General features: G+C 37.6%; 1 protein-coding gene across 1 annotated transcript in view; it reads left to right on the forward strand.

Moving 5' to 3' along the window:
- The window catches only part of fars2 (phenylalanyl-tRNA synthetase 2, mitochondrial), a 385,695-nt gene extending 360,017 nt beyond the window's left edge, over nt 1-25,678 (forward strand). Inside the window, exon 5 of the mRNA XM_039754115.1 lies at nt 25,436-25,678. Coding sequence (XP_039610049.1) covers nt 25,436-25,574 — 139 coding nt within the window. The 3' untranslated portion in view covers nt 25,575-25,678. The remainder of the gene's footprint in view (nt 1-25,435) is intronic.
- Nucleotides 25,679-26,796: the final 1,118 nt, after the last annotated feature.

Consider the following 26,796-nt stretch of genomic DNA (forward strand, 5'->3'; position numbering starts at 1 on the left):
ATTTTTTTTATTTGCTTTTTTGCAGGTGTTGCAATTTTATGCTTGTTTGTCTGTGCTACAGCCATGTTATTTATTCCAACAACTTCTGTTGATAGTCTGAAGGTGCTGCTGTTATGCATGACTTAATCATGCACTTCCTATTGAAGAGGGCAACACTGCCAAGACTTTATCTGTGTATTGGATTTATTCCTTGTTGGATTATCAGCTCCTGTTCTCTTGTCTCAGGGCATAAGACTTTTTGCTTGCCTCTTTTACTTCCATTATTGTCATTCCTTTTGGTGGCAACTGCCAATTATAGTGCTCCTTCAATTTTCCTTAGATAATAATAAATAATAGTGTGTGATTCATTTGATTTAGATGAGCTGTCCATGGAATTCAATTAATAAATGGAATGGATGGGTGCCCTGAGGAGATGTTTGAGAACTAAACCTCTACTGTTGTAGCCAAAATATATTTGCACAGTGCTGATAATATCTATGTGAGTGTGATTGTGTGTGTGTTTGTGTATACACATGCTGTCTGGAACAGCCAAGATATATTTTTTTTACCATCAGACTTACAATTTCTAAAGCAATGTGTGAATTCACCTCCTTACCACTTTGCTCACATGTACGTGCTACATGCAGTGTAATTTTAGAACTTAAATCACAGGATTTCCTTTCAGTGCATACTAATTGGCACTATAAAAAACTCTTCTTATGAATACCATTTAAACTGTCAGGGTTCTCGGTTTCACACATTTCCTATCACCTCTCATCTGCCGTGAACAAGCACATGCTGTTCTGAAGTGAGATCATGCTATATTTATGACAAATATTTAAAAATAGATTCATTTCCAAGTGATTTTTGAAAAAATCCACCTTTTTCCCAGTGCACTGTTACAGCAGTTTTCTGATAAGGTCTTAATGCAGAAAGATTAAGAACTAAAGATTTGTGATTTCAATAATATATTTTTTTCCTTTGAGTTTTAAATGCATTGTTCCTGTTCAGAAAATGCATGCATGCATTGTGCCATGTTGGTTTTGCTGATATTATGGCCTGTAGTGTATAAAGTAATGTTAAATCTTGGATTGAAATTTTTTTTAAATAATAAAATTTTTTGATATGCCTGTGTTAAATAACTATATTAACAGATAATATATGTTGTACTATTATTGATCTCTTTTTGAAAATTTTATTCATGTTAGCATTGGCGAACGGTTTGGTTATCACACAATGCATTTTTGAGATAGTTCTAAAAATTCACCCTTCATATGTGGATATGTATAGCTGCCACAGTATAAGTGAGAGGCTGTTTATTGAGGAAGAAGCCACATTGATGACAGGAGAACCCACAAAAGCAAGTGTGGATAGACAAGTGCCATCAGTTACTTCTGATTTCCTAGTTTGCATCCTGATTAGATTAACATTGTTGGTATAAGAATGGAATATTAGAGGCGATGTGTCATCAACAATCATGACACATTTGCAATCAACATGTCTATAATCAAGCGTGTTTGTTTCAAATTAGTGATGAAATTCATTGCACATTGCTGGAGAAGGAAGGACATATAACCATTAAATCTAAATAAACTAACATTTTTTAACATAGTGCAGATTAATAGATATTACGTCAGTATTAAAAGTGTTATATATTTACTGTGGACTTTTAAAACTGAACTTGAAACCATTTCATTTAAGCTGTACTATTGGCAGAAATCATTTTAAGTCATCCTCACTAAACTACTTACTGTAATTAATTATGTATTATAAGAATTATTATTCGCATTTATTAAGAATAGCAAGTGAAAGTCATCATATAAGAATTAATGTTGTTTTACTTGTGAATTTTGCCATTAGGAAAATATGTAGCGACTGTATGGAGGCGCTGCGCTTTGTAAGGACATAATTCACTCGTACTGCAGTGTGGGAGGAGGCGGGTTGATGAGTGGAAAGGCAACAGTTACAGTATGTATATACTTTTAAGCACGTTAAATAATAAAGTTCAGTAGCTTTTGCCTGCATCGAGAAAACATAGTCTGGCATGTTTTGTTCCCTCGCAGGGTGCTACAAATAATTTCAGTTGCAAGAATTGAAATAAACACTTAAACCTCATGAAACATGATATCTAATAATGGACAGGAATGAGAGGGGGCCGTTGCCTGGTTGCTGCTTGTCTTGCAAATGATTTGATAAACATTAAATATAACAACTAAGTATAGTGCAAGACAGTCACTTGCATTTATTAAGCCTGTGTAGTAGAATGCTAATGTCCACTGCATCGGAATGTGTGTATAAATCTAAAAATTTTACAATGGTGTCATTTCCTGAAGGAAATCGGGCTACTTTAAAAATTGCCACTAAAAGTGACTCAGTTCAGATTTTTCTGTTCCTATCCAATGTTTTTGTTTAACTATTACTTAATTTTACTAATACTCCAAATTCAATTTAAGTGTGCGCAAATATTTATGCTCCACATCTGTAAAATTAATAAAATCTAATTAGTCAGGCAGAAGCGAGCTCATAGTCCACCGTGAACACCAACAGCATATTCACTGCTGCCCTACTCATCATTGTTTTCTCTGATGTCAAAGAAGAGAAATGTTAAAAACAAAATGTAGCTATTGCTTTAAAAGCAGTTACCCTGCCATATCTGTACATAGGAACCTGTGGACTCAAGAGTATCCAGGGCTGATGGGTGCAAGATGTGGCACATTTGGATGAAAAACAGTGGTTTAGCAATTTGTCAAGGAGGATGGTTGATTACTTATTTTTCATTACTTAAGAATCACCCTGAAAAATATGTACTTGACATTATCTTTTCAATCAGAAAACACGTAGCAGTTGTTGGCTGTACTGACTGGCAACAGGTGCAGAGTACCACAAACCATTGATCCACTTTGGCATCCGTAAGTTGACTGTGTATTTGTTCATCTGTGAACGGTGCAAAGCTTTATGCTATGCTGTAATGCTGGACAAGGTTGGGTTACTTCAGTGAGATGATCTTTGAGATGTTAAAGGTGGATAGTGTAAATTTTCAGAAAAGTTTTATTCAAGCATTCAAACACAGGTCGCATTTACTGTTAGTCTCATACATCTGTATAACAGATAATACCACATACAAAAGTGGTCAGAATCCAATCTGAAAGGCTGTGATTCCAAAAATGTTTTACTGTTCACACTTTTCTAAATAAGTTGCTCGGGGACACAGTAATAGCAATGCTGCCTTGCAGTAAGGAGACCAGGGTTTGTGTCCTGGGTCCTCCCTGCATGGAGTTTACGTGTTCTCCCTGTGTCCAAAAACATGCAGGTTAGGTTTATTGGCGACAGTAAATTGTCCCTAGCGTGTGTTTGTCCTGCATTCATTCATTTTCTAACCTGGTTAGTCCTGAACAGCATCGTGGGGTGTAATATAGGGTGCAAGGCAGGGACAAACCCAAGAACAGATTGTCAGTCCATCACAGAGTGAACACACAGACACACACACACACACTAGGGCCTCCTAAGCATTGTCAGTCCACCTAACCTGCAGTGTGAGTGTAGCATTAGAATTATTATTTACAACATCAGTAAGGATTATCTATGATATGACGACTGCAAAAGCTTGACTGAAAAGAGTTTGAATTGTGAGATGTGAAGTTTCTCCAAGACTGTTTTGAGTGGCATTGTTCCAAATTTCTCTAATGTAACATATGTTCAAAAATCAGATTTAGATCAAAGTGATGATAAGATTTATAGATGAAATTATCACTTCTCTATAAAGATGTATTAACTGTGTTTGATATGGCCTAGGTAACTACTGTATAGCAAGTTCAACAATCTACTTGGAACTGAGCTCTAAGGACAGATGATGAATCAAAAGTAAATTAATTACAAATTATCAACACAGACTTCACAGTGGCTGACATGTTGTGATTTACACACAAAACAGACATTGTAGCATTGTTACTAAAATAACTTTATTGTAGGATTAGTTTGTTTCATTTTTTAAAACTGATGTATACAAATAATTTGATTTATGATATTAGTTGACATTCCTGAGAATCTGATAGATCATCTTTCGTGGCAACCATTTTGAAAACTGTGATAGCCTCACCTTTTGTTTTGCCAGCGTGGTGGAATGTTACTAAGGCAGGGGCAATCAGACCAGGAGCTGCACATATACTCAGAAAACTATAGAGAAGGTCAATTTCAAAAATCAGAAAAACTGTTGTCAGAGATGAAGCACTAACCCATGAACATTTACCAATTGCCAGAAATTGATGACCAAAATAGGTTTATTTCTGGAAGCACAGACACCCCAAAGTTGTTTGAGATTTGAACTTGTAATTTCTGAATCTGCACTGTATCTGGCACAAGCTGAAAAAACGAAAGAATCAGTGGTGCATCATGTCGGCCTGAAGTCAAGCCCCTAGCAAAAGCCGCCAAATACGAAAGACCATAGTAAGACATGGAGGAGACCCTAGAGGAACTAAGAGCATTTGTAAACATGACTTTGCTTATCTATGGAACTTGTCCGGGGTTCATTGTTACTGGCAGATATGTATACATTTGGCCTAGTTATAAAAATGTTTATTGTAGTTTTATTACCTTGTAAATAAATCAGTTATTTATTTAATCTGCATAGCCACAGATAAAAAAAAATAATGTGCCGCTCATATATTTATTTATTAGTTTTAAATTAAGTTTATTTTGTTGTTTATCTTGGAAGTAAAAAACATTCTCTAAAGATAGCTGAAGTATTTAGGCACTACATTTCTAGAAATGTTAATACTGTCCATATTTGATAATAATACTACATAAATTGTACTCTATTATACAGAGTTGGATTTATCATTCATTAAAACTTTATTTAAAGCTTGTACAGTTAGAGTTTCATTATAAATTTTAAATAGTACTTTTTCCTGTTGTAGTTGATGGAGATGTACAATATGAAGTTCAGAACACTCATGAATCTTGTTTTGATAGAGAGGGATGTAACACTATGTCCCTGATGAATGATTTTAATGCTACTAGCATGCATCCAAAATGATCTGATATTGCTGGGTTTCTGTTTTTCATGGAGTTGTTGTTCTATGACAGTCATGTCTAAATTCTGCTTCTGACATCATAAAAATGAGGTGCATACAGGGTCCCATCTTTGAATTAAAAAAGACCCCTTCTTATTCACAAACATGCACAAAATCCTCTGAGCTAAAATAATCTGTCATTATTTCAATTTCTAAGATAACCGGTCTTTCTTAATCTGTCACTACAAATATGAAGTCTTGTACTGTATCTACTAGCATGAAGTCCCTCATTTGTGATGTCAGAGTCTGAGTTTAAAGCTGACTTATGAAGGTGAATAAGGAGTGAAATGGGAAGGCTACATGGACAAAAATTGTTTGGACTGGTAAATGAAGCATTAAGTCTTCAAGCACACAAAATCAAAACTGGAAGGCTGTGAAATGTTAATCCATAGTACAGTAATCCCTCGCTATATCGCGCTTCGACTTTCACGGCTTCACTCGATCGCGATTTTTTTCTCATACACGCTTACGTCACTACGCATGCGCTTTCTGAGAATTTTTATCTAAGCCCTACAATGGCTCCTAAACGTGCTGCTTTTTCTAAGCCTTCTGAGAATAAAACTAAGCGCCGGAGGAAGATGCTTACTATCCAGAAGAAGGTGAAACTCTTGTATATGATTAAAGATGGCAATACCCTACAAAAGCCTCCTCACGCATGTGAAAAGACAGCGCCAGCAACTGCCTATCAAGATGTTCTTCAGCCGCGCACCCAGACACCCACTGCCTACTCCTAGTACTTCTTTAGCGGAAGAAGACAACAACGCACCTGCTGAAGATACTGCACCACCTCTGAAAACTCTCCTACTGAGGTCGTGCCTTCATAGGTTAGTGGTTGTGTGCAATTAAATGTACAGTACAATAATCTACATAGAAAAGCGTTCGGGATTGTCCTTCCGTCCCATGAGTGCAAAGCGTAGTGGTATTCCGCTTATTACAGACTTACTACTTGCTTGAGTGCGAGCGGCGATGTGAGCAGAGTTCTGGTGCTCTCATCGTTCCCTTGCTTTTGTGCGCGATGCGCTGGAAAAATAGAAAAATTATGTCTCTGGAAATAATTAATGTTGATGGAGTACAAATGCCTCACCGCGTAGTAAATATCAGGGGAGATGGTGCTTGCTTATTCTCATCTATAGCTTATTTAGTGCATGAAACTCCGTCTTTAGCGGTACAGATTCGGGCTGACATTGTACGACTTTGGACAGGTACTTGAGGGGATAAAAAAAAAGATGTTATGAATGGACACTTTGATGTTCTCATTCTCTACACTTACATGCCTAATGTACACATGGAGCGCACATTAATTGAAGATAAAAGTCGGTCGCCTTAAAAGGCGAGTGCGCCTAGTAATATGATATTTGTAACGTCTAATATGTCTTATTTTCTCTTATTTTGTCTAATATATTGAGTAATACGAGTGTAATGGGGACTAAAGGGTGTTGTTTCATGTCTAGAGGGCTCTAATAATGTTAAAAAACGTATTTAGAAGGTCGTAAACAGGTTTATATACTCTGCGAAAATATTTGATTTATAAATAAAGAATCCTACTTCGCGAAAATTCATTTATCCCGGCAGAGTCTGGAACGGATTAACCGCGATAAACGAGGGTTCACTGTATATTCTAAAGTGGAACCAAAGGTCAAAACACTAAGTCTGAAATGAAAAGTTGATTTTGGCACAAGAAGTTTTTGAACGTTTTATGTACTACCTTGGATACTGGTACTGTTTCATTACTGACATCATACCATGTGACTTCCCATACATATCCTTGACTACAAAAAACGATAAGAGATCCAAAATAAAACTTCAAAATTATGAAAAGGGTACAATAGGTAAAGACATAATACACACACACCAAAATGACTATAAAACAAGAAAATTCAAAACAAAGAAAAGTTCTGACTTGGCTATCATAGTCACAGTGAGGCAGACATATTGCTGTTGGTATAAATGAGCCCCAATTTTGTTTCTTGACACACTTCTTCTGACTAAGTCATAGATGAAAGTACTCTTGTTAGTGTGTCATAAAGAGGATGTGCATTGTTCATAATGGCACTCAGTTTTGTTTTTAATTCTGTCCTTCGCTTCCACAACCAGGGAGTTTAGAGTATGCTGTATTACTGATTTTGCCCTTTGACTTTGCTTGTTAATTTGGTGGGCCTCTCTTAAAGTGATGTTACCAGCCCAGCACATCACAGCACAGAAAATCATACTGGCCATCACAGAGTTACAGTTTAGAAAATGTGAAGGATGTGACTTCCAGCGTTAAAGGAATGCAGTCTTCTCTGCCCTGTCTTCTACAGTTCCTCTGTGTTCCGAGACCAGTTCAACTTGTCATTAATGTGGACCCTCAAGTACTTGTAGAAGTGGACCACTTCTACATTTACTCCCTAAATAATGACTAAGCATTCAGGTTGTTTGATACAGTTAAAGTCAATAATCATTTTTCTTCATTTTGCAGATGTTAAGATGCAGACAATTCTCTTTCCACCATGAAACAAACTTCTCCACCTGACTCCTATACTCTGTGTAATTTCATCTCCCTTATCAGTACACCCCATAAGTGCAGAGTCATCTGAGAATTTCTGCAAGTGAAATGACCTGGTGTTATTGTAGTCATTAGGTAAAGAGGCACCTGCCTTCTTTGGAACAGGAACAATGCAAAATGTTTCTGAAGTCTTAGAGACAGACTGAACAGGTGACACAGGACTCCACAAAGCTGGTCATCACTGGCCTTAAGAATTCAAGGACTGACACTGTCAGGTCCTACAGCTTTTCCCGTCTATAGATTCCTAAGTTGTCTCCTTACTTGGTCTTCAGTTATGGACGGATTACAGTGAAGGTCTGTGGTGGACGTGTCAATGGCCATTCCTTTTGACATGATAGGAGCTGTTGACGTAGTAGGAATGGTATGGAGAGACTGGTTATTGGATTATACCCAGTCCATTCCAGACACCTTTAATGTTATCCTGAGTGACTTTGTTTTCTATTTTAGCTTTGTACACTTCCCTTCCTTCACTTAGCTTTTTCTTTAGCACACAGTGTACGTCCTTCAGAGTCTGTTTGTCACCGGATTTAAATGCTGTCTTTTTCTCATTCAGGAAACCTTTTAGCTCCTTAGTAATCCAGGGCTTGTTGTTTGGAAAGCAACGCGCACCATCTTATCCAAGGAGACTTACAGCACTTAAAATACAATTGGTTACATTTCGTTTTTTAGCACAAGTAGGTGAAGTAACTTGCTTATGGTCAGGAGCGTGATATGAACTTACGACCTCAGGGTTTGGACTACAAAGCCTTAACCACTATTCGACACTGCCTACTTTCCAACCACTTGAGTACACAGAAAAGGCAGCATTCAGTATATATGTGAAGTTATTATCTGTATTAAAGAATTTCCTAAATGTTTGCATGCTCAATACAGGTCAGCTCATAGTTGCTTTCATATGCAATATGTCCTCTTAGTAGCACAAACACTGATTGAATACTCCAGCAGCTTGCAATGCATTTTGCTCACAATGCATGATGATCCAGGATTTACATAACAATGCCTGTAAATTAACATGGCGCTTTGTGTTTTAGTACTAAATGAGAATAATCAGCCAGCAAAACCCATCTTCATGCTGGATGGGCATTTCTGTATTCTGTTTCTTAGTTTTGACACTTTATTTAGTGTGAGGGATAGTGACTCCTGCGTGGACATAAAAAAATGTATTCTATTCTGTGAGAGCAAATACTATGTCCAGGCCTTTGTAGCAATTTCTGAAGGTGTCTTTTGGAAAATTGTAAATGGATATGCCTGCACACAAGCCTCAATTAAAACATATTAGTACAGCACTTTATTTTGTGAAAAGTGATCCAGATGTTCACATTTTGGGCAAGCACTAGTTTATAATGTGGAACTGTCTTGAAAATGACCATCTCCACATAAAAAAAACACAAAGCATATTTTCAGATGTGACATATCGTTAAATGACATTAAACAAAATGAGTTTCATCTATTGTAAGCAGAAGCTGAAATATGTATAGTATATGCATTTTATCCATCATAATATTTTCATAGACAATTTGATTTGTTCTGAGCACATTCACTGGTCATATTAATGTGCAGCAAAACGTGATTGCATCATGAAGTCAGCATGCACTTATTTTAATCACATTACCTAAGAAAAATTATATTAAAAATTTTAGGTTGAGACAATAAGTTAAGGAGTACACAGCAACATTGTGTAGCTCAGATGTCCTTTCTGTTTGTTTTCCACAGTTTTCATGGCAGTACTAGTGTTACACATGAAGAAGCTGCTTTCAATATAAGATAAGCCTTTATTTGTCCCTAGGAGGACATTTGTCTTTTATATATAAAATGTAAAAAGATTAGGAAAAGGATGAAAAGTTTGAAAGGAAGAAAATAAAATTCTGCCTTGGTGGTCACAATCACAGTGAGGCATTATGTAGGTGTATTGCATTTGGTATAAATGAGCCCTAGTAGCGTTTCCTGACACACTTCTGCTGAATAATTCATTAGCTGAAAGTGCTCGGTGTTAGTGTGTCAGAGAGAGGATGTGAAGCATTGTTCATAGTAGCACTCTCTCCTTTGCTACTACCACCAGGGGATTTAGAGTGCATCCCATTACTGAGGATGCCCTGTTACTTCAGTGGGCCTCTCTCTTCAGACTGGTCCTGTACTTTATGAGTCCTCTTGTGGTAGATCACCTGGACCCACTGCAGTTTGCCTATTGGGCAAAGATTGGAGTGGGGGATGCATTTACCTATTTGTTCCACAAGGCCTGTTCTCAACTCCATAAAGCTGGCAGCAAATCTCTCCATTGCTTTCAATACCATCCAGCCATCACTGGTAAGGAGTAAACTCAGACATATGCAAGTGGATGCACCAATGGTGTCCTGGATAATGGACTATCTGTCGGTTAGACTGAAGTTAGACTGACGCTCAAGGGCTGTGTTTCTGATACAGATGGACTAACACCAGACCACCACAAGGAACAATCCTGTCTCCTTTCCTCTTTACTCCGTATACCTTAGACCAGGGGTCCTCAATCCCAGTCCTGGAGAGCCGCAGTGGCTGCAGGTTTTTGTTCTGACCTGGTTGCTTAATTAGAAAGCAATTCTTGCCAATAAAGCACTAGAAGCTATGAAATTAAATTAACTCTGCTATGTCAGGTCATTCTCATATCCTAGATTTTCTTTCCCTTTCTATCATGCAAATGATTTGAAGGCTAAAATGGACGAGTAATTCTCAGTCCTTCACTTTTTTCTCTTCATTTTTCTTCCAAGTATTTAATTAAACCCAATAGTGCAGATAAATACACACAGGTGTAAATGTAAATAAGCTAAATGGAGAAATGCTGCTCTCTCTTGTCATTTGTATGTTATTGATAATAAGGAGCAATTAAAATAGCTGTTTAAGACAAAATTAAGCAATAAGGGCTCAAAATCACTAAAGTGAAGAAGAAGTGTTACTTTAGCAATAAGTGCTTTTTATTAAGCAACTGGGTTGGAGCAAAAACCTGCAGCCACTGTGGCTCTCCAGGACCGTGATTGAGGACCCCTGCCTTAGACTCATGTCACTTGCAGGAATTCTGCACTTCTAGTGTATATTGTTAACTGGGATTAGACAGACTGCAGGAGTCAGGTGGAAAAGTTTTCTCCTTGGTGTAGAGAGAATTGTCTGTGTCTTAAAATCAGCAAAACAAAGGAACTGGTTATTGACTTTTGCCACCAGAGGCACCATAGAGCCTCTGTGTACGGTCGGTCAGTATTCAGGGAGAGGATATAGAGGTGGTAAACTCGTACAAGTACTTGGAGTCCACATTAATGACATGTTTCATTGGTCTCAGACCACACAGGAACTATATAAGAAAGGGCAGAGCAGGCTCTTCTTCCTTAGGAAACTGCATCACTTTAATGTGCGAAGTGACATCCTTCACATCTTTGTGATACCCCAAATGATGTTAGTGCCTTAAACTGCCTGTGCTGCTTCTGAAGTCACTCTCTTGGAAGGGTCTGGAGTGCTGACTCCCTGCAGCTTCTTAGTAGCCATACTGCCAAAAAGTGTCTCCGACTGTGCTTCCAAAACAAAAATGCTGTCTACTCTCTCTCAACACCTGTTCAATCCCACTGCTGCCATCAAACATTTGACACCCTGTATAGTGGGAAAGATGTCAAAAAACTACACACTGGGCATCTTGTATTTTGGGACCAATCGAGGTCAGAATTGAGAGGTGGTAGACAAGGAGGCATAGGCACAAAAGAATGGAGTTGCAATATAAAAGTGGGTGGTCAAAAAAAATTGTCACAAGCAGGTTTTTTTCCCCACAGTCCTCACCATAACTGACACACGATGCTCAAAGAAGCAATGTCCCAAAATATGGAAACTGAACAGTATTTGCAATGTGAAATGAAAAACAAAAAACAATAAATGTATATACAGTAATCCCTCGCTATATCGCGCTTCGACTTTCGCGGCTTCACTCTATCGTGGATTTTAAATGTAAGCACATCTAAATATATATCACAGATTTTTCGCTGGTTCCCCGCTTTCTGCGGACAATGGGTCTTTTAATTTAGGTTACATGCTTCCTCAGTTTGATTGCCCAGTTGATTTCATACAAGGGACGCTATTGGCAGATGGCTTAGAAGCTACTCAATCAGAGCATGTATTACATATTAACTAAAACTCCTCAATGCTATAAGATATGCTTTCCGCGCGGTGCTTATTTGCTTCTCTCTATCTTTCTCACTCTCTCTGCCTGACGGAGGGGGTGTGAGCAGAGGGGCTGTTTGCACAGAGGACACGGACGCTCCTCTACAAAATGCCGCTTTATCGCTGTGCTTCTGTATACTTAAAAGCACGTATTGATTTTTTGATTGTTTGCTTTTCTTAGCGAGCGCTCTCTCTGACATTCTCTGCTCCTGACGGTGCTCGTTTGAAGAGAAGATATGTTTGCTTTCTTTTAATTGTGAGAAAGAACTGTCATCTCTGTCTTGTCATGGAGCACAGTTTAAACGTTTGACTAAAGGGTGTTATTTCATGTCTAGAGGGCTCTAATAATGTTAACAGGGTGGGAGAGTTTATAAGGGCTTAAAATATATAAAAATAACCATACAAACATATGGTTTCTACTTCGCGGATTTTCACCTATCGCGGGGGGGTCTGGAACGCAATCCCCGCGATCGAGGAGGGATTACTGTACACAAAAATGTGGTAGTCATCCTAAACAAAAAATACAATCAGGAAGATATTACACAAAATACACAGTCCTCCCAATAATGCAATCCACAAAAATAATTTACAAACAGAAAAAAACAATGTATATAAAAAAAAGACAAAAAGTGCACTGCAGGCCCAAATGATATAAATACCTCTACCAAAACTATGCTATAACTAGAAGATTTTTTATATAACTATGTACAGAAAGAAAATATACTCGGCAAAAAAAGAAACGTCCTCTGACTTTCAACTGTTTTTACTTTCAGTAAACTTAATGTGTAAATATTTGTATGAACAGTAAAAGAGTCAACACCATAAGACGTAAACTAAAAATGTTTCACAATGTGTCCCTGAATGAAGGGAGGCTCAAAATCAAAAGTACCAGTCAGTATCTGGTGTGGCCACCTGCTGCTTGAAGTACTGCAGTGCATCTCCTCCTCATGGACTGGACCAGATTTGACAGTTCTTGCTGTGAGATGTTACCCCACTCTTCCACCAAGTCACCTGCAAGTTTCTGGACATTTCTGGGGGGGAATGGCCCTAGCCATCGATCCCGCTCCAGGGTACAGGCCTTGGTGTAACGCTCATTCCTTCGACGATAAACACGAATCCGTCCATCACCCCAGGTGAGACAAAACCGTGACTCATCAGTGAAGAGCACTTTTTGCCACTCCTGCCTGGTCCAGCGAAGGCAGGTTTGTGCCCATAGGCGGCATTGTTGCTGGTGATGTCTGGTAAGGACCTGCCTTACAACAGGCCTACAAGCCCTCAGTCCAGCCTCTCTCAGCCTATTGCGGACAGTCTGAGCACTGATGGAGGGATTGTGTGTTCCTGGTGTGACTCGGGCAGTTGTTGTGGCCATCCTGTACCTTTCACGCACGTGTGATATTCGGATGTACCGATCCTGTGCAGGTGTTGTTACACGTGGTCTTCCACTGCGAGGATGATCAGCTGTCCTTCCTGTCTCCCTGTAGCGCTGTCTTAGGCGTCTCACAGTGCGGACATGGCAATTTATTGCCCTAGCCACATCAGCAGTCCTCATGCCTCCCTGCAGCATGCCTAATGCACGTTCATGCAGATGAGCAGGGACCATGGGCATCTTTCTTTGGGTGTTTTTCACAGTCGGTAGACAAGTCTCTTTAGTGTCCTGCGTTTTTAGAACTGTGACCTTAAATGCCTACTTTCTGTAAGCTGTTAAGGTCTTAACGACCATTCCACAGGTGCATGTTAATTAATTGATTATGGTTAATTGAACATGCATGGAAAACATTGTTTAAACCCTTTACAATGAAGATCTGTAAAGTTATTTGGATTTTTAAAACATTATTGTTGAAATACACAGTCCTGAAAAAGGGACTTTTTTTTTTTTGCTGAGTATATATTTAAAATAAGACTAAAACCGTAATGCTTGATGTACTATTAAGATCAACCAATCGTGAGTGACGTGAACACATTCTCACATCAATACCGACAGCCTTATGGGTGCGAATACATGCATGCACAGAACGAAGCTTGAGTATGTTCAAATCTGTATCTAAGGTAAGTTAATACCTCTCCTTCAAATACTGTTATTAGAATTAACCTTCGGTATCCCCTTTACTTTCTGCAGTAAACTAGATGCTTTACACCTCTTTTACTTTAATGATGACAAGCCACTGGAAAAGAACCGTGCTATGCTTGGAGCCACATAAACTTCCATGTCTCCCTTCAGCAGGAACGGCCAGCAACCTGCAACATTGCCCCACTGAAGTAATATTAAAACACTAGCGAAAGCGTCATCTTATCTTCTTTTCTGCTTTACATGAGAGGTATATTCATTACTCTTTTCTGTTCTACTCCCCTTTAAATGAGCAGATACTTAAAGTATTTTTTTTCTCTCTTTGGTAATGCCTGGGCAGGCGGATTACCACAATCTTCTATAATTCTGTGATGCCATTTTCTATGTGGCGATGTGCTGGGCTGGTAACATTACTTCAAGAGAGGCCCACCAAATGAACAAGCTAATTAAAAATTCAAGCTCAGTTATAGGTCGCACTCTGGAAAACCTGTAGGTAGTATTGAAGAATTAAAACAAAACCGAGTGACATTATGAACAATGCTGCACATCCTTACTCTGACACACTAACACTGAGTACTGTCAGCCAACAAATTATTCAGCAGAAGTGTTTCTAAAATGCCAACTGCAATACATCTGTATAATGCCTCAATGTGACTGTGACAGCCAAGTCAAAACTCTTCTTTCTTTTGAATTTTCTTGTTTTATAGTCATTATAGTATGTGTTCAGAGTGTGTGTGTTATTTACTTTATTTATTTATTTATCTACTTACTGATTTATTTATTTAAAGTGCTTCTGTAAAAAGCCAAATTTCTCCCTGGGGACAAATGAAAAGTCAAGCAAAATGGCAAATTACGGTTATATCTATCGGTCTGTCTGTCTGATAGAAATTTGTCATTGTTCTTGCCAAGGTCACATGGTTTTAGTCACCACATATAAAATAATAATAGTTCATTACATTTATAAGGTGTTTTTTACACTTCTCAAACTGCTATCACACAGGGAGGACCTGGGATGCGAAACCATGATCTCCTTACTGCAGGGGGAGTCATCATTAAAGTGTTGATGACAGAATCAAGCATTTCGGTTGCTAAGTCCCCATTTGCAGAGGGAGGAAAATAAACATAAATAAGGATGATGTAATTTCTCTCTCTGGGCAAATAACGTAGATTGGAAGACATTTTAAGATAATCATTGTGTATAATAAAATGCTAAGGCTTGTCCGTCTGTCACAAGATTACTTGCAAACTACTGGGGCTGGAATCATCCTGGTATTAATTGAAAGCTTGGATCTAATCTGTTCTGGATATTTAAAAACACTACGTTGCAACAAACTCAGCAAAGTGACCTTTGACATGGCAGAAGTTACATGGCATAAAGAAAAATACGATCAGCGACAGCTGGGGTGGAGTGGTGGCTCTGAGGCTAAGGATCTGTGCTGGTATCCAGGAGGTTGCCGATTCGAATCCCTGTCACTGCCAAAAGAGATCCTTCTCTGCTGGGCCCTTGAGCAAGACCCTTAATCTGTAATCGCTTCAGGGGCGCTGTACAATGGCTGACCCTGCATTCTGACCCCAAGGGGTATGCGGAAACTAACAAATTCCTAAAACAAGAAATTGTATAAGGTGAAATAAAGAACAAAAGCAAACAAAAAAAAAACTGCTGAGCATCAAGCAAATCACAGAAGACAATTAAGTGACAAAGACTGGGAAAGGTTAAGCAGACAAGACACTGAAGCACACAGACAAGCAAGAAGTAATCCTAAATATATAGTCTGATATGTTCTGGAAATCTATATATTGTAAATAAAATCCTCGGGCAACCTGGTAGCCACTTTATTGATGGGAAAATTTATTTTAATAAAATCACAGTCCCTGCAAGGCCAACTATAGAAAATCCCACAAGATATGGTACAAATATGCTCAGAATTTATAATCAAGTGTAAATATTGTGTTTTATTGATCATCACACTTTGAACTTTATTAATTGTCAATGACGGACGGCAAAGTGACCAGTGATAGTGTGTTTTCGTCAAAAATAGAAAAGTTCAATGTACTGTAAATGACACAACAAGTAATAAAATGCAGTATGACTTCTAAGGTAATAGAATGAAGTAACTATTTAAAAAACTTAAGTATAAACAGCTCCTTATCTTCAACTTGGTTTTTATTTGCATTTTATTTTATGACCATGGGTCCTCGTGTTTCATTATTGGTTTATTAATTTGTTTGTTTAACTTTAATTATTTTATTATTTTAATGCCCAGTCACCACTCAGACAGTGTGCGATGACAGCAGGACCAACCACTTTGCCAGTGTAAATCCATTAATGCCTTATGCCATCTATTTTTTAAGACATACTGTGGCAGCTTTTGGAGTTGTACCTGACTTTTTCTTGACTTTTAACAGTCTCTTGACTTTTTATTTAAATTTATAAGAAGTGATTTCAAGATTGAATCATAAAATGATTTCCAACCTGATCATTTTTTAATTTTTTTTTATTTGCTTCTGCACCTTCTCCATAAGGCAAGATCAGCAAATAAACATTACTAGCCGAAGCCCACCATAGCATACGGCGGTGTAAGAATAGGAACGGAAAACGGTGAGAAAGGAATTCAGTATAACAAAGGCTTAGGAAACCACCCTTGCAGTATAACGAAAATAGCAAGGAGCGAAACCAATGCCAATGGTCGAGAGAGTACCTTCCTGTAGCAGGCTACGGAAAACATAGACATGTATAGATAGATGCCGCATTCACTGTGTTGCCCAGTCGACACGATAAGTCAGCGTCCGCCCTATTGCGAGTGGTAAAAGTGCCATTTAAACTAATACAGGTAGATGTGGAAACGGGGTTTTCTGATGAAAAACAGTAATGTTTTAAACAATATCATTTACGTACAACGGATTTTGGCGAATCGTTTACATGCAATTATTTATATCCATTTATACACTAAATGTGTGCGTATCCCATGGTCTTAGAGTTGGTGAGCAGGGCTCTCTGTCTTGCTTGGCCTTAGTTAGAGTTGGCGGGCAGGCTTTAGCGGGCGTGGCTGCCTGTCTTGCGTGTAGTGTAAAGTCAACGTGGCAAATAGGTGCATGTTGACTTTTGCACAGATGAAAGCGACTGAGGCTGTGTTTGGTGAGTTGTTGCGTGCCTTGAGAGTGACGCTGGACTTGGGAGGACAGTTACAGTTGTCATGCGTGGCTCTGTCGTGCGTATCCCATGACGCGGTAGGAGGGTTAGAGTTGGTAGGCGGGGCTCTGTCTTGTTTGCGCTCACTGTCTTGTGTGCCCTCAGTGAATTATATATATATATATATATATATATATATATATATATATATATATATATATATATATATGATACCGATAAATCCAAATTATATGTTTCCAACAAGCAGCAAAAATGTAAATCTGCAAACTTTTCAAACAGACCCATACTGATATTCCTGTTATCAAAAGTTCAGTGATCCATTGTGTTGAGAATTCTTACAAAAGTGTTCCTGACCCAGCATTTTTAATTGAAAGAAAAAAAAAACATTGAATGGAGAGGGAAAAATGTACAAAATAAGCAAGTTGCTTTTACTAAGAATAAAACTGTCATAATCAGCATGCTTCATAAAGGCAGTTGTTGCATGTAGGTTGTTCCAGGTCACATATTCAGCCATCTAGAAGTGCCACAAGGATATTTATAGAGTATGGGAATTATAAAGAAATAGAAAATAATTGTATAAGCAGGCTAGTGAGCTGTGGAACAGGCATCTGCTATGGTGTCATGACAAATCAATTATGACGGCGTGACGTTCAACAAAGGAGTGTGGTAGAATTTTCAGGACAAAGGCACTAGACTGAATTGCAAATAATAAATTTTGCATAAATTTATAAAATGAAAATCTATCTACGGTATAATGAAATGATATGTAATAATGCACATTTTTGCAAAGAAATAAAGTGATTAATTGTAAATGATCTGCACAATATATTCCATTTTAAGGATAATGTCAGGTACAAATAATAAAAATATTATTAGCTTATACCTTAAGGTCATTTATTCTTCATGGACAGAAGATACTAATAGCTAAACTGTGTGTGTATAAATGGAGGTTTTCACATGTTATAGTTATATAGCATTGACTCACAGTGTATTTAATTAGACTTTTTGCTACTGATCAACAGAAAGAGACTTTAATGTTAAAGTGGAAAAAGATCTCTGCATAGTGGTCTAAATTAATTACAAATAAAAAAAACACAAAATAATTTATCACATATGTATTCACTCCTTTTCATATGACATGTCTAAATCTTGACTGGTGCAGCCAATTGGTTTTAGAAGTCACATAATTTGTTAAATGGAGATCACCTGTCTGTAGTCAAGCAATTTAATTTAACTGTCTTGCCTGTGGTCGGTCAGTATTAAGACCAAGCTGTTTTGTCCTGGTAGAGTAATATATTGCTCTGCTTTCCCCTTTGTATTATTAAGATGTAGCCTCTGTCAGAACGCTTCAAATCCCACAGACTTACCACCGTTTATAAGGTATTATTGTATATAATGTATCCCCACCTTCCCTTCTATATCTATAACCTCAGGCAATTAGATTTAGTAAAAGACAAGCAGGGGTTAAGTTACAATTTAAACAATGTATTATTGGTAATATTCATAAATAATAACAATATGCAAAGTACATTTGAATATTGGCAACCATACAACCTGATTAAATGGTGATGTGAAGTTTCAGGCGGCACGACGACTTGTTAGTTATTTAAAATGTCTCTAGTTAAGGCATCATTGGGCCATATGCCTGTTCCAATATGGATGCCGAGCTGCGTTGTTCATGCCAGTTCATGGTGAGAGATGCTTCTTCATCATATGTTAGTAAGTGAGAGATACTTCATCATCAGTGGTGGGTGAGAGAGAGAGAGAGAGAGAGAGAGAGAGAGAGAGAGAGAGAGAGAGAGAGAGAGAGAGAGAGAGAGAGAGAGAGAGAGAGAGAGAGAGAGAGAGAGAGAGAGAGAGAGAGAGAGAGAGAGAGAGAGGGGTTAAGCAAGTAAATTTATAGATGTTCTGTTCAACCCCTAGAGCCAATAGGACATCATAGTACTTAATGGCTTCTGAGACAAGCCAATTCCAAACAGCCATACCTCAGACCAAAGGGAAAATAGAACATCCTAACACCTGCCATCCCCCCAAAAACATTTGTTGAACTAAAGTTTGCCAGTTAGGCAATCTAGCTTTTTTGTTGGGGTTGAAAGACTTTAGCAGAGAAACACTCACCAAACTGGTTTAAGGTACATCCCCCCCCAACTCTGTCGTAAAATTACAAAGAGACTTGGTCGAAAGGGGGTAATTTGGGGCGTGGGGTTAAATATGAATGCTTCTCACTAAAGTAACACTAAATTACATTGCTTTGCCTAAATTACAAATAAAAACATGCAAAATATTTATCAAGTTTTATGCAAAATCTCACATTACAACACAAGTCAACACAATAAAGACAAAACTACACTGTGATGAAAAAGGCACAAGACAGGGGACTGAGACCAGACAATATCCAAATAACAGAATATCGCTTGAAGTCCATTTAAATCAATCATTAAGAAACAACTGTAAATGTGCATGGAGTAGGCCGGCCACAAAAACTCAGTGTTCATGCAAGAAGACGACCAGTGAGGGAGGCCACCAAGAGCCCAATGATGACTCTAAAAGAGTTACAAACAGCAGCGGTGAAGAGTGAAGAGAATGTGCATACAATAACTGTTGGGCAGTGCTTCACCAGTCACATCTTTATGAAAGGGAAACCCACTGTTAAAAAAATGCACAGAACAACTTGTCTAGACTTTGCCAGAAAGCCCATGGGAAGTCAGAACCTTGTTGGTTCTATGTTCTGATGAGACCAAAATGGAGCTTTTTTGCCATCAGACTAAACACCATGTTTGGAGCAAGTCAGAAACTGCATGTTATCAAACATACAGTTCAACATCCCTACTATGAAGCATGGTTGTGACAGCATCTGGCTGTGGTGAGGCTTCTATGCAGCAGGCCCTGGAACGATTGTGGGGTTAGAGGGTAAAATGAATGCAGCAAATACAGTCCTGGAGGAAATATGATGCAGTCTGTAACTGGACTGGACACAAACAAAGCCTTGCGGAATATTTATAAAATAAAATTAACATCACAAAAATGCTCCTTCAGTAATAATGAAGTTGCATGGAGCACAAAGGAAAAAGGGTTTGCTCTAACCAACAAGGTAATTCAAAACAACCAGAGCCTCAATACAGTCGGCCAAAATTGAAGTGAAAAACCAAGCATGATCAAAAAAAATCCAGAAAATTAAACAGCACAGTAGAACACAAATTTTAACAACTCACCACTCCCTAGTTCATTCAAAATGAACCACCAAGAACTGTGGAAGACCTTTTGGATTTATAGGGCGTTAGGCATTTCTTGGTAGAGATTGCCTCTTGGGAGACCACCCACAAAACATATGGAACATGGCAAAGCAGACAATAAATAAAAGTAACATAAACATACCTCAACAACTCAAACTTAAACAAAAAAGACATAAAACAAGACTTTGAATCTATGCCAGGGGAGGAACCTGATCATTATTATACAAATGTGGCCATCATCAGGCTTTACTCTCATTCTTTCCATCTTGGTGCTGTTACAGTATTATTCTTGATGTTGTTGTGAAGTGTCAACAATTACATGCTGCTTAGAATAATATCATAACTTAACCTTCTTCTTTGAATATTACAATTATTATTGTTATTATTACTATTATTATTATTATTATTATTATTTTGCTACTATCTTTGTGGTGAAGCCTTAATGTTAGTATTAAAAAACCACAAGGCTTTATCATGAAACTGCACCCCAAGGAAACTAAAAAGTGACATTATGAGAACCACTTTGTGCCTCAGGGTGCTGTTAAAATTGTTATGTCATTCATTCTCAGATATGAACTCCTACTCATAGATGGAGTTGTGTGTAGGATGCTTCACAATTACTTCTAATGTCCTACTCTGAGTTAGGACAAATTCTTAACCTGGCAAGACTTCCAGTGCAATTCCTAGTAGTAATTCAGAGACTGTTGATAAATATGGACACAGATCACCATTTTAGGCCTGTGTAATTCAAAACCAGCCTGCAGAGTTTTAAATCAAGCTGCCTCGGGTTAGGCATGTTATGGCCATTCTAGGGAGGGCCCTGGCCCATTTTATGGGTCTTTTAGCGGTCTCACTCAATTTTGTGAGTTTGTGTTGCCTATTGTAACAATAGGGTAGAGTTTCTGCTTTTTGTTTATTTGGATTTGTTCAGTTTTAGGTTTGTCATTTAGGCATACCTCTTTGTGTCTCTATTTATTGCTCCTGCCTTATATTTTGCAATCCTTTTGATTTTTCTTAAAAAGTAAACATTAAAGGAACTTTGATTTCTTTCAGGGTCAGAGTTTGTTTTACATTTTACTCTTTTTTTTAATGGATATTTTCCTTTTAAAACGCTTTTTGGATTTTGAGTTTGGAGCCAGGCTACCTGAGGGGGGTGAGGGCTACTCTGGTAGGTCAACCCTGTGTAAGGTGAAGGTTTGGCTTTTGTTCTATGAAGCCTTCACCATTTTCACAAGCTTGACAAATGACAAGATCACAACGCCTTTGCCTAGTTAATTGCTAAGTTGCCTTAATATCCTCACCAGGAGCCTCATGCATAATGCCGTGCATAGAATTCACACTAAAACATGGTGTACAGACAAAAGTGTAAATATGTGTACCCACAAAAAACTTCAGATGCACAAAACTGTGTGTAAGCCAACTTCTATGCACATACTGAATTACGAACATATTTGTACATAAACACTCGTGCACGAGGCTGCCGCCCCAACCCGACTCCTCACATAAATTTTGAATATCTTAATATGCAAATCAATATAAATAGCCCTTTCTGTTCAGTGTTCGGTTAAAAGGCAATGGAAAAAGCATGTGAAGAAAAGAATTTCAGTGAATGTGAAGTTGAGGCAAGGAAAAACATACTATTTACTGGCTTAAGCAGTGGTATAAACAACAAAAGGAATTCAATTGAATGATACAGAGTGCAGAGAAATTCGAAAGTTCATGTTCAGAAAGTTGCACAGTGCCCAAAATAAAAAAGAACTGGTCAGATATCAAAGTTGCCGTAAAAAAGTGAGTCATTGCCCACCGTCTAAGTGTCATACGGAAGTCTATTAGGGTACAGGGAAAAGAAAAAAAAAAATAGGGACACAGTGAAAAAAGGTCAAATGTCCACATATTCTTAAAATCAATATTTAATTAACTAGAGTTTCTCAGATCCCATCGTAACTAAACTCGCATATTAAATGCTTTGTATTCTATATGTTGTTCTATGTGCTCTATATGTGTGAATCAGTACGTGCTTCTTAAACAGGCTTTCTCTTACACCGATAGGACACAGAATACATTACATTCATGATATTATAGCTCTTTGAACAATTTAAATACTAAGTTGTATACTTAATATCATGTTCATGTTAAATTAATTAAAGCATGTACAGTATTAAACAAGGGGGCGCAGTGGTAGCAATGAACTGGCTTCCCATCCAGAGATTGTGCCTGCCTTCCGTAAGATGCTTCCTGCACCTTGCATAAAATAATAAAATAATTTATTACAGTAGTACTGTCTCCTTCAAACATACCAACCCCAAATTCTTGTCCTTCCTTTTCCTTTCTCCAAGTAACAAAATCACCACACAATAAGCTCTTTAATAAATGTCAAGACATCTGTAAGCTTATAAGGCTGATTCTTCAAAACTTTTAAGGAACATTGAAATATCTTTGTGTTTAATTATTCCATCCAGAGTTGCACCAGTTCCACCAACCATACAGTGCGAGACAGGAACAATCCCTGAACCAGTTCATAGCTACCGCTGTCTACTGCTGTCCACGTGTTTAATTATTGACAGTATACATTATTTAAGTTAAAAAAAATATATATATATATATATATATATATATATAGATATAGATATAGATATAGATATAGATATAGATATATACTGCATTTCATAATGATATCAAGAGCTCCAAGAAAACAGTGCCTGGAAATCTAAATCGACTTAGAAGCCAGCCTTCATCATCTGTAAATACGGGCTGTCTTTTAATGAATTTAACTGACTTCCTTTATTGTTTTTGTATGGTACAATGAGATTAAATATGCCAAATCTCCATAAACTTATTTTCCTATAAAATTTTAAAATAACAACAACTAATAATAATAATAAAATGAAATAAAATAATACGTCAATATGAAAGCCTAAGTGGCTCAGGTTGTGCAATATTACAACTGTAATGCAAGTTTTCAGGTAGGCAGTTGTACTTATAAGTACAAACAGTTCTACCGGGAGCACTTCATGGACTGATTGAGTGCGTTTAAAGCTCTTGGGATGAAACAGTTTCTGAACCGTGAGGTCTGTACAGGAAAGGCTGTGAAGCGTTTGCCGAATGAGAGAAATTCAAATAGACTGTGCGCATGGCTGAGGCTGTATCCCGATAATTCCCTCCGCTCTTGACACAAATCTGCCGTACAGCTTTCCAAACAGCTGCTGTAGACCTGTAATTCCACACCCAGATACAGTAGGTTAAAATACTCTGAGTGCACTGAGTGTAATAACGCTTAAGTGGCTATGGTATTTGGAGTAGTTTGGCCATTCCGTGGACCATTAAATGATTACAGGTTGATTACACTCAGATGCCTTAAACTAAAAAACAATGTACAGTTAATTTCAGTGTATTTGATAAAGCCACATCAGGGTTGTGAATCTAAAAAATAAAGGGAAACCACACAAGAACAGTAGCACTGCTTTGATGCTGGATGCCACCAGTTTGCAAAACTGAGCTGAAAACTTATGTACGCAATAGATAGCTGGCGTGAGAATGTGCGTGGTGTGATAGATGGCTGGGGAACCTTGCCTGGTGGGGACGCTCTTTTGAGGAGAGGACTGGGGGAGTAGACATGTCAACAACAGTCCCTCCCATGAGACAAGAGGGGGCAGCCTCCCTGATTTGTATCAGGGCTACGGGTTTAGGGCTTAGAAGCCCAACCCTGCTGGGGCCCATGGCCAGGTTGCGCCTGGACAGCTCTGGAGCCTTGGCATACAGCACTTCCGCCACACCTGGGTGCATTATAAAGGAGGCTGACTCACTTCACTCGGGGAGCCAGAGTCAGAAGGAATAAGACGGAGCATGAGTGCTTTGAGTAGTGAGAAAATCACTATTTAAATGCAAAGAATTATTATTATTATTGCGAATGAGGAGTGGAAGTGGCAGAAGAAAGGACCGAGTTTATTGGGGTTTGTGCATTATGTTTTGCCGAAAACAAATAAAGGTCTGTGTTCTGGACATTGTTGGTCTGTGTGTCTATATGTAGCCGGGCTGGTCTTCTACATTGTCTTTACTCCAAGTTTAGTTTTTATACATCCCGATGCGAGTGTGGAAACGGGCGTATGCAACATTTTTGTATGTACACACCGTTTATACATGAGGCCCCAGATAAATTTCAGAAGTTGACAATGTTTCTTATTCAGTTTCATGACTTGGTAGTTCATTGAAGATTCCCAAGATCTCTTGCAGGCTTCCCAGTTTTCATCTTGAATTTGTTTTAGTTTGATCAAGAAAATTCACTATTTGAAAGAAAGAATTCTGCTAGATCAGCTTTTTCATAGCCTTTGAGAATTTTGAAGCTCTGGATTAAAGAGCATTTATTTTATTCCCTTAGTCTGTCAGATTAAGACATACTGTACCTTTTAGTTGAAGGAAATACTTGGTATCTCTTCTCCGCACTACAGTTACAACCGCTGTTTCTTTTTTTAATCAATTAATCTTACAGTATGCAGTCTACCTGTTGGTTGAAGTCAGTTCATTAAATACAGAATTTAAAATAGTTTTTTGATCATTCAAACGATATGATATGGAGTAGTCCTGTGGTTGGGACTATGAGAAAAATGACTCTTGTTTACACCTGGAAGTTTACTATTTATTTCCATTTTTACTTATCTTATATTTGCATATAAAATATTATGATGTATTTGTATTTCAGCCTTGGTTTTAAGCAGCCCTTAACCCTAATTTGACCACTTTTTGAGTAACATCAGTGTGTACTGTGAGTACACTTTATGTTTGTCTGTGTTTTTGTGTCTGGTTGTGAGCATGTAGACACAATAATTCAAAAATGAATCACACAATCCAAATTAAACTTCACACAGTTGTTGTTATCATAAAGTGTCAGAAGGGTGTTGTTTTTTGAAGAAAATCACTCCAATAGATTTTGAGCTACAGAGGTAATGATTTTGCATTTTTTGGACCTTGGTCTGCAATCATTTACTGCTAAAATAACTGCTTTATGCTGGGACTGTCATGTGTTGAACACATTGAATTATTTGTATTTTACTGATGTGCCTCTTTTACTTGATAGAGTAGTGTTGCTTGCCAAAAACAGATGTGCTGAGCAGAAATAGCCCTTTTCTATAATGTAATGAAAATGTAAGGTGCTCAAAATGTTCTTTTAATCTGAATTAACTCTCTCAGATTACTACATTATCTTAATAAAACTGTATTTTTTTACAGGACAAAAGAAGTCAGCAACTGCTATCGTATCACTTACCGTCACCCAGAGAGAACCTTAACCCAAGAAGAAGTGCGAATTGTCCACAAAGCAATTGAAAATGGAGCTGAACAAGAACTTGGAGTTAAGGGAAGATTTTGAAGCTAAGCATGCAGTGCCAGTGAGAGATGTTTGCCATTCTCAAGTTTATTCTGACATTTTGCAGATCCAGTGCTTTGACCTCTAATAAAATCTTTACTTTTGATCCATTGTCTGCTTGGCAGAATGAACCTGAATGTTTTGTTTTTCAAACCTGTATATTAAGCTTATCTAAAACTTTTTTTTATATGGATGCCAAATCTCTTTACTTACAAATCCTTTACTAGATGGTAAAACATCATTAACTGTAGCATAACTGTTACAGTTATGTACATGTCAGTGACATTTATTCATCAACTACATTATTAATTTTTGTTTGATCTCAAAAATGTACTTCTCCATAATCAATCATACTCCAAATTGTGTATATCATATCCATAAAGTGAGATGAAATATAGTATTATTGAAATAATCAATACCAAAAAAAGAACATTACAAATATGTAAAATATTTCAGATGAGGTTGCAGTAAAGGACATGGAATGTTCTGGTTCAGATTTTTTTTATTATTATTTTTATTAAGTGTCCAGAAAACACAATAAAACATATTACACTAAAATGTGAAAACAGAAAAAATGCTTCATTGCCATGCTCTGTAACATCACAATCCATCAAAATGTTGCTAACCTTTGGCAGTGAGATAATCTAATTGTTTCCTTTTTAGTCAAAACTTGACTCCATTTACTTGTTGCCCATAACTTCCTTATCATAAGTTAATTTTAAAAACTTGGGAAGTTATTTTTTTAATTCATTTGTCATAAGTTAATAAATCATGCACTTACCTGTTAATGACAGAGGTCACTTAGCATGGAAACAAAAAACAAAACAAAAACTCTTGTGCCTCATGATTAAAATGTATTTCATTATATAGGCACCCCCTAAAATACAAGCAAACACTTTATAAAAATTCACATTTTCAGTTATAACAATTTAATATCCTTTTCCACATTGAAGCAGTAAACAATATAACACTGTTGAAAGTACTCCTAACTCCTTTGGCATCTCAACAGAATTTTCCAGCTTAGATTGCCATCGATCTGCACTCTGCATCTGAGCTTCACCAGAAATTCATCTTCTCTGAACTTGAAGACTTTCTGCAGATCTTTGAAAGTCAAAGCCACCTTCTAGCCTAGGAAGCATCCTTAGCAACTTGTGCAAGATGTACCCTCTTCTCTGCTGTGTTTCTGACATTTAAGTTTGCTTGCTCTCGGACAATCAGGTTTTCT

Source organism: Polypterus senegalus, chromosome 5, assembly GCF_016835505.1.
Source record: "Polypterus senegalus isolate Bchr_013 chromosome 5, ASM1683550v1, whole genome shotgun sequence".
Lineage (NCBI taxonomy): Eukaryota > Metazoa > Chordata > Cladistia > Polypteriformes > Polypteridae > Polypterus > Polypterus senegalus.